The following is a 9,591-nucleotide window of genomic DNA, read 5'->3' on the forward strand; positions in this document are numbered from 1 at the left end:
AAAAGTTTGCAGGTATAACATGGCAACGAAAAGCACAAGACCGGGTGGATTGGCAGATCATGGGAGATGCCTTTGCCCTGCAGTGGGCGTAGTCAGGCTGATGATGATGACACTTTCAATGTACGACGAGGTTTAGATTTAGGTGATAGGCGAAAAGTGAGCATGCCAAAGTTGTGCTGAAGGGAAAGCACTCGCTTTTTATGCAGATCGCAATTAACAGGTGACCACTTGACACACCAATTATACAATATATGTATAATGCGGTGGCCCACTACGGCTCATGTCAACAGAACCCTAACAACAAAATTTGCCAAAAGCGTGACTAATAAGCTTGTTTGCAAGACTGAACATGTACATGGGCTTCTTGATTGATTTGTGGGGTTTAACGTCCCAAAACCACGATATAATTATGAGAGACGCCGTAGTGGAGGGCTCCGGAAATTTTGACCACCTGGGGTTCTTTAACCATGGGCTTCTTTCCAGACGTTTTATATTTTCTAGGGACTTGCCTAAGTATGATGCACCATTTCTGCGTAATTTTGATGTAATTAGTAGACTGCTTTTTTGTTGCATTGTCATGCAAGCAGCAGCCAAAGAAGTAGAAGCCACAAAAGTGCACAGATCTAACTGAATGGTTTAACTTGGTATAAGCATTCACGTGTGATCACCGACAGGGTATATCGCAGTCACAGCGGCAAGGTTCTATTTGGCGTTGCATAAGTTTGTTGCCAGACTTTGGGGTGGTTGTTGCCAGACTGCCGCTAAATTTGGCATAAAATTTTTCTCCTGTAGCTGTGGCTTTTTCGTAAGAGTTTGGTGCTATCCGCGGTGCACTTCTTGGCTGAAAATGTTTCTCCTGTAGTTGTGGCTTCTCCGTAAGAGAGACAGCAAGAGAACGCGCTTCGACTTCTGTAATGGGAGGTTCATTCCGTTAATTAAAAGGCAATGGCTGCTGCGCCGCGCGGCGCTCCAGCCATCCCCACACAGAACTGGCTGCTGCGCCGCACGGAAGTGACGTCACAAAAATTGTCATGACATACGTCGTTTCCGATTTAGCGCGTTGTTCGAATTTACCGAATCGGAACGTGGCTCAGCTGGCCAGCAGACGCTCACTTGCTGCTGCTGCTGCTGGAGTACGGCTGGTTGCTGCTTCTGCGAGCTGTCTACAGGCCTTGTTCTGCTACATATTCGCAAGCCTCGAACATCATCTTCATCTAAGCTCAACCGCTTATTTTCACTGCTATTTTATATTTACTAACGTTGTTTATATCCATCCCAATACGTATTTTTGTGATTTTTCGCGTATAGGCTGATTTAGCAGTATCTGTGCGTGGCCCTTTCTTTGGTCATCCGTGTTAACGTGCTTCGTATCTGTGTCGTAGTGCATTTGCGTAGTTGACAGCCGTGTTTTAGACTAAATATTCACTTTCTTGTTTCTTTTTTTTTTCATGGTGTAATTCTGAATTGAAAGTGTGCGCAACATGACGCGTGTGTTAGTAGCGGGCGATTCAATGGTGAAATACGTCGACCAGTATTTCCCATCGCGCCGTGGCTTGTCTGTTAGCGTTGCCGCACACAGAGGAATAAGGATTGAGCACTTGCTCTCAATGATTGCTGACAACCTGGCCAGTTTTGATGTTGTCATTGTACATGTTGGCACGAACAACACTGTTGACAATGTCAACATGTGCATAGACAAATATCGCCAGCTCGCTCAGGGAATAATCGAAAGCAATCCCACGTTGCATGTAGCTTTTTCTGCCATTCTTCCTCGGGGGCAGAATCGGTACCGCCAAGGGGAAGAACAGTTGTGTGATGTTTGTCATTTGAATGACCACTACAGGAATGTGAATGCCGCACTCGCACAGCTTTGCCTGGAGAGGGGCTTCACTATCCTGGGTAGTCTTGTGGACAGCTGGCCTGGATTCCTGAGCAGGGATGGTGTCCACCCCAGCCGGCTTGGCAACAAGGTGCTGGCAGACTTCCTGTACCGTGAGGCCTGTGCCTTGTCCACCCAACTAGAGAGGAGACACATCCAACAGTCCTACAAGGAGTCCAAGGCATCTGCATGGAGTGGGTGGGCTCGGCAGGAGCACTTTTCCATCAACTTGGAAGTCGATTTTCCAGCACTTGGTATGCATGCAGTTCAATATTCTCCAGCAGTAGGTGGACCTTCCGCTGCACCAGCTCCTGTCTGGAAAACCAGCAGTGCTCTCATGCAGAGACACGACACTGACCAACTGGCCAGTACCATTCATGGTATTGGCTTTACGCTCGTTGGCGGTGTCCGCGTTCGCTGCAAGGGAAGCAAGTCTTGGTGGACCTGGGACAGCCTGCCTTCCCCCATTTTCCATGGCACAAGTGTACCATGCAAGGGAAACACTGGGGAGAGGCCTATTCAGCCAATGATCCCTAGTCGAGGTGCAAGCACCACTTGTGACAGGAAAATAAGGAGAGCCTCACAGGAGCATGAGAGTGCTCTTGTGCGCTCTTCTGTGGGGGAAGAGGAGGCCAGTGCTGGAAAAGCAGCTGTGCCACAGGCTGTCGGCCAGTGTGGCGACAGTGAGTGGAAACTGGTGCAGTCAAAGAAGAGCCGGCGGAAGGCTGCGGCACTGCACAAGCAAGAACAGAGCTCTAAACTGTGTGCAGACAGTGAAGGCAAAGTTCTTGCTGTGACAGCTGCCAAGTCCATCAGGTCCACTTCACCTATGACAGCAGTTGTGAGCCAGAAACAGATTCAGTCTGCTTCTTCCGCTGTCTGTGGTAGAAAGCCTGAAGGACGAGCCAGTGTCTCGCACAACGTCATTCGTGATAGTTTTAAAAAGGTGCAGCGTGTTCCTAGCAAGCAGTTGAAAGACTGCTCAGTTAGTTCCGCGACTCACTGTGAATCTGTCACGAATGACGCTGTGAACGAGGTTTCTGTCTGCAAAAGCCATCTACCAGCACTGACTCGGGATTGCATGCGAATTGAGCGCGATCCTGGCACAGAGGCTGGTGACCCTATGGAAGCTGGGTGCACTGCAGCTGTGCAGTACAAGTATTGTGAGGCTGCTTTGACATCCAGAAGCAGGCCTGTCAGCCTTGGTGCCCAGGCTATTTGTGTAAACACTGGTGCCAACCCAACCGTCCTCAATAACCCAGTAAATACACTATATGGTGGGGGTAGCAAAGTTTATTTAAATGCAACATTTGATAACTTTCCTTCTTTTAAGAAAAGCTTTGATGAGTGGTGCAGGGAGGGCAGGCATGTAGTCATGATAAATAAGAGTAATAAAAGTCCATTCACATCAGAAGATAAGGACTTCGAGTATATTAGGAATAAATATAGCTGCATTCACGGTCGCACAATAAAGCCCAGGGGGATAGGAAAGCGACCAAAGCAAGCTTACAATGGTACTGGCTGTGAAATGACAGTATCGGTAAGCCTATGTAAATCGCCTACTCTGCACTACAAGATAACTAAACTACAAGCTAAGCATAACCATCCCACAGAATATTATGATTTGTATCCTCAGAAGAGGCTCCTGAATCATGGAGAAAAAGAAGAATTCTTTGACTTAGCTAAATGTAATATTGGCGCAAAGGATTTTAAAAACTTGGTCGAGCAAAAAACTGGTAAGAAGTTAACTACAAAGGACATTAATAATTACAAGCAACGATTTTCTATTCCTATCCGCAATGAGCAGGCTCATGGTGAAATGGTTTTAGAGAAGGTAGAGACCTTGCTAAAAAATAATCCAAACTGGGTTATTCACTATGAAATGAATCAAAATAATAACCTGCAATTCATACTTCTTCAAACAACGCACATGCGTGAGATTTTGGAAAAGTATCCAGAGATTCTATTTATTGATGGAACGTATAAAGTGAATATTGAGGGTTATATTCTTTACTCTATATTAGTTCAAGATGGTCGTGGTCGTGGGAGACCTGTGTGTTATGCCTTCTTACGAAATGAGACGACTGAAATTGTTGAGCCCATGTTCACAAAGTTTGTAGATTTCAACCCATTTGTTGTGTCTGCTTGCAAAGTAGTGATGATTGATAAAGATCTCAATGAACTGCGCATTTTAACCAATATTCTTCCTAATTCTAACATACTTTTGTGTACCTGGCATGTGTTGCATTGTTTCCAGCAAAAGGTTAATGAAAAAGCTAGACAGCAACGTGATCAGTTGGTTCCTCTCTTAAAAAGCTTAGTTTATTCCCCCACTGAGCAAGACTACTTCGATAAGCTTGCTAACCTCCAAGCTATGACTTGCACAGATTTCATTTCTTACTATATGCATAACTGGCACTTGTGTAAGGAAATGTGGGTACATGCATATCGGCAAGCCCTTCCTACATTTGGTAATAATACTAATAATCGCATTGAGTGCCACAATCAAAAGATTAAAAATTATCTCTCTTCAAGCATGCATTTGGTTCAAGCAATAGAAGCATTGGTAGGTTACATTGATAATGATTCTTTATCTCTACAGTTCTCTAAGCTTAAAGAAATGAAGCTGAACCTAAACATAAATGATTTCAATGACCCATTTCAGCTAGAATTGTCCCGTAATTGCACTTCTGAGGCTACAAGTAAAGTACTAGAGCAGTATGAGAAGTTTAAAAATGTAAGTTATCAAGTCACTTCCACTCCTAATTCTTATGTTGTAGTTTCACCAAGATCACAGTGCAGTGTTTCATTGTGCTTGGCTTCTTGCACATGTGCTTTTTATAACCAGTACACTCTGCCTTGTGCACATATTTTAGCAGTGCGTGACTTTACTAAGCAAGATCTTTTCGACAAGGCTTGCATACCAGACAGGTGGTGCAAGGATCATTTCCTGAGTGACAGCTGCACAACCACTAGTGCCACACCAGTGGTAACAAGCAGCATTCAGTCACCACCCTGTGTGAAGCTTGACACTGCACAAGAGAAGTATACTTATGCTTATAAGAGTCTTTGCGAAATGTCAAAAACCGTGGCTAACGTATTATCTAATTGTGGTGAGAAGGAGTTAATGGAAAAACTTTCGTCCTGCGAGGCTTTCTTCAGAAATTTAACCACATTTCCTCGTAACCAAACTTCAGCAGCCATAAAGGCTGCACAAGCTCAGTTAGCACAAACTACTGCCACAAGTTATCTTGGGCATTCTAACAGTACAAAACTTGTGGTACCTTTGGTTAAAGCAAGAAGGGGGCGGCCAAAAAAAGTGAGAGCTGTCAAGCGTAAATTTTTCCCAAATCAAGTAAAAAAGGTAGGCCTTGCAACTGTTAAAGTAGACATGCTAAATGTCTACAAACGGTATTCTCTTTCAGATGCAGATTTAAATGTTCTGGTACAGGGCACCTCCATATCAGATAGCGTAATCAATGTCGCACAGTATTTAATTCAGAAAAAGTATCCTACTTGTGTCGGCTTTCAAGATGTCTTACTGGGCCGATGTTTACAATTCACTCAAATCAAAGGCCCTTTCGTTCAAATCTTGCATGTTCAGAACCCCAATCATTGGCTTACAGTAACAAATGTTGGTGCGGACAAAAACACAGTCTTCATATATGATTCAATTGATCAAGATACCCCTCCTGACGCTGTTAGGCAAATCTGTCATATTCTAAAATTACAATCGCCAACATTAACCATTCAAACAATGAAGGCACAAAACCAGTGCAACACACTTGACTGTGGCTTGTTTGCAATTGCCAACATGTATTATATAGCGTCAGGCAGAAAACCAGAAACTTTGAACCTTAACCAAGTTATGCTACGCAAACATTTGCTGCAATGCATACAAAATGGTATGATCGAAGACTTTCCCCTCATAAACTCCATGGCTGCTCGCGTACAGCCAAGAGATAGTATTTACAAGTTACATTGTGTCTGCCGGCAACCACAATATAGTGGGGTAGTATTGGACATTACTTGTGCAAGTTGTTCAAGAGGATTTCACGGAGCTTGTCTCGGCTCTTTAGCAGCTAACTTGGACAAAAAAGTATTCGTCTGTTCTCAGTCATGTTTGCTGGTTGCCAAGGAAAAGATACATTCTTCTAATTAATAATAGCATTCCATTTTGGTGTAGACATATGGCAAAATTTCTAAGCATTCTTCATGTCTCCTCGTCTAATTTTTGCTTTTCTTTAAAGGGCCACTCACCGGGTTTGGCGATTTTGAGCTGACAAGTGCAATGCGTACATCGGGAGTTTATGGTCACGTCTGCCAAACATTGCAACTCTATGCGACGTGGAAATGGGTCAAATTTCAAAACGAACGCTTCTCCCCCTTTTTTTTGGGTCGCGCCCCCAGAGAAGGAGGTTATGATGTGCAAGTATGAATCGCCCTACATACACAGCAGTGCAGTGACGTTGGTCCTATATGTATACGACTGTGCTCTGACGCTGCCAACAGTGGCACGTGACATGACGGAAATTATTTAACGTGACATGCGTAGTTAATGTAATTTGTTGCTTGAAGAGATTAATAAAACTTGGAATACATATTGAGACGCAATAGAAGAATGCGTTTGTCTTTTGCATTTTTTCCCCGTGAATTCCAACGAGATGCCGAGCTAATGTGCTGGCGTTTCGCATGCGTTTGTGTCTCCGCGGTTACTGCATCAAGCAGACTCCTGTCCTGGAAAAGAAATTAATGGTCCTGCGCATTCGAGCACTCATTATGCTCATCTTTTCAACCGCATCAAAGCCAGCGTTTCCAAACAATGTCGCAAAAACAGGCAGTAGACACAATACAATGCTGGTCAACAAAAAAACACCGCTCGCGCGCTCGAGGGTTGGGCTTGTTTGAGCACGTCATGTGCACGTGACTTCTTGGTTGGATGCTGGAGAGGGTAGGAAAGAGATTTGGCTTGTGAAGGCTACACGGGGGAGTGGCAAGGGTTTTGAGCTTGCCTCCTTTCATCCTTGTTTCCTGCTGTTAAAAAAAGAAGAAACTGTTTTCTCAGCTCGTAATGAACCGATTGAAAAACTTTTTGTGGTATAATGCTCTCCGTTAGATACACAACTTCCACAGTTTGTTATGGGACCTGGTGAGTGGCCCTTTAGGGACTGACTTCAGGGATCGAAAGTATGAAGTTAGGCATGTTGGTAATGCATAACGGATCACATAGCACAAAAATTTGACCCAGGACAAGAGAAGGAACAAACACGAGTGCTCACTTCCAAGAAGATTTATCTTGAAGAGCAAACACATATATACTCCTGAAATGTGAAAATCAGGCAAATCATTCAAGACGCCCACAACTGCCATGCGCAAATAAATATCTTACATTTTCAAAAAAGACAATTTGACAAAGCCCGAGACATAGTGCTGATGCAGTTCAGCTCTAGTCTACAAATCCTCTTTGCCTCGATAATTTCTCTTGTCATTTTATTTGTTGTTTTTTCTTCCAGCAATAATGATGTCCCGCAAAATCATTTTGCAGCCACACGTGCTGCAATAAACACCCTTGTAACCTCAAGAATGGTCGCAATCGTTTCTTGGCCTTGCACTGTAGCAGGTGTGGCTCCAAACCACTTTTGTGTGACACCATTATCATTGGGAAAAAAAAAAACTACAAGAGAAATTGTCGTGGCGAAAAAGATTTGTAGACTAGAGCTGAACTGCATCAGTACTTTCTCTCACTCTGTCTCTAGGGATTTGTCAAAACGAATTGTCTTTGCTGAGGATGTAAGGTTTTCGTGCATGGCAGTTGTGGGCTTTTTGAATGATTTGTCTATTTTTTGCATTTCAAGAGTATATATGTTTGCTCTTCAAGATAAATCTTGTTGGAGGTGAGCACTCGTCTTTGTTCCTTCTCTTGTTCTGGGTCAAATTTTCACATTATGTGATGAGTTAACTTTCTGCATGCACCACCTTATTTTTTTTCCTTGTTGTAAGCTAGTGGTGGAGCGTTAACTAGAAGTACATAAAAACATTGCCAAATGTATGTTACCCCAACGAACCAAATTCCTTTGTTGAGGCAATCCTTTCTGTGGCATTCCTTCTTTATTGACTTCTCATCACGTCAAACCTCACACCTGTCTCTTTCATAAAAGTTCTAGAACTAGTTCTTGCTTTGTTTTGTTTTTTTGCCAAAAGTAGAAAACTTCCCTTTGTTGAGCAAATTTTCCTGAACTAAAATATATTCATATCTAATGCACGGAATAAAAAATAAAAAACAAGAAAATTTATAGGCTGATCACTAAATGTCAATTGAATAAGGATTTCGGAAATACTACCATGAATGGCACACAGCAAATACTCATGCATGCAGCCTTTTACCATGTGCAGCTGTAAACTGCAAACAAAAAGTATCAGATATTGTATATGATTTGCTTTTTTTTCTTTTCAGCAGCAGTAACTTGCCCTTTAAGAGAAAAATATGAATATAAAATTTTCAAAAATAGTCATTTTTGAAAACCTGTCAATATATCAAAATGGTTTAGTTGATTCATGATTATGCAAGCAGTTCTTGCATGCCTGTGGCACTGGGATTGTTAATGTAGGCAGGCTGAGTTTGTAATGCTCTAAAGCCTCAGCATTTTAGTGTTATATTACAATATAACATTCAAATATTTTATGAATGCAACTATGAAATTTGCTCACAATGAGTTTGCTACAAATTAAGCAACCAAAGTCTGTGTATATATTGCCCACATTAACGTCACACTGCCACAAGTCTCTAGGCGGAGCCTGACCGCTACAGAGCGCGTTCTCGGGTGGCGGATAGAGAAAAGTCTTGCAATGAAGTGATGCTAAGCAGCTTCTATTAATAAACAAGACTGGCACTTGTGCCCGCGGACCAACAGGCAGAAAATACATATGACAACAGGAGTCTTTTCACTGCTGTGGTGGGCAAGTTGAAAGTTTCAGGTGCCATTTTTTAAACTCTTTGATTTATCTGTTGTTTTTTTCGTCTGTTTTCTTCATCTTGTACAGGTCCAGTACATTGTGGACTCACCCTGTTGTCAAGTCATCAGGAAGTTGGATGATGCTGTCTTCTTCTAGCTAAATTATGCAACTACTAAGAAGGGGATCAGAATTCTGTTTTGTAGCAGTTATTTTACAAATAAATGTTAGTAAAATTTTTCTTGGTTGTAGTAGTGTCATTGTGTACTCACGGACCATAACATTACATAAGACAGGAATTCAAGTGCACAGCAAAAAAGTGCTGCTATGAGCACCTGTTATCAACATCAGCTGGTCATTCTTAATTTTGGTCTTTTATTTATCGCACATCGAGTAGCCGCAATTGCTTGGTTTACAGGCTGAGAGAAAATTTAGCTCCCTTTCTTACACGCCAAAGGTTGCTGGCAGTGAAACAGCGTTGTCAGCATTTTGATAGATACTTTGAAAATGAACGTGAAAACGACGGAGGGACAAGACAAAGGCGAAGTACTGAGTCTTTCTAATCTCGTGTCTCCGTCGTGTTCGTGGGCGTTTTCTAAAAATGCATAGTTTCCAACTCGACCTTACTGATATATTGTGAAAACTTTATGAAAACATGAATCCCCGAAGTTAAGTATAAAACTTTCACATAGAATGCATCACTTCTAGCGTCAACAGTTGAGCTATTACAAAACTTTGTAAGTCGCAAGGCACGTAAAAGC

At 42.5% G+C, this 9,591-nt stretch overlaps 1 protein-coding gene across 1 annotated transcript; it reads left to right on the forward strand.

Moving 5' to 3' along the window:
* The first annotated feature begins 1,607 nt into the window (after nucleotides 1-1,607).
* LOC142767900 (uncharacterized) lies at nucleotides 1,608-9,071 on the forward strand. The gene is made up of 2 exons (XM_075870143.1): nucleotides 1,608-4,924; nucleotides 8,921-9,071. The coding sequence occupies exons 1-2, from the start codon at nucleotides 1,608-1,610 to the stop codon at nucleotides 8,991-8,993; spliced, it is 3,390 nt and encodes a 1,129-aa protein (XP_075726258.1). The 3' UTR covers nucleotides 8,994-9,071.
* The last annotated feature ends 520 nt before the right edge of the window (nucleotides 9,072-9,591 follow it).

This window comes from Rhipicephalus microplus, chromosome 7 (genome assembly GCF_043290135.1).
Source record: "Rhipicephalus microplus isolate Deutch F79 chromosome 7, USDA_Rmic, whole genome shotgun sequence".
NCBI lineage: Eukaryota > Metazoa > Arthropoda > Arachnida > Ixodida > Ixodidae > Rhipicephalus > Rhipicephalus microplus.

Excerpts from the sequence above, each read along its gene's own strand:
- LOC142767900 (XM_075870143.1), top strand. The coding sequence starts at position 1,608 with ATGATTGCTGACAACCTGGCCAGTTTTGATGTTGTCATTGTACATGTT. Across the intron at positions 4,925-8,920 it reads CTTGACACTGCACAAGAGAA|GTCCAGTACATTGTGGACTC; the intron begins GTATACTTATGC and ends CATCTTGTACAG.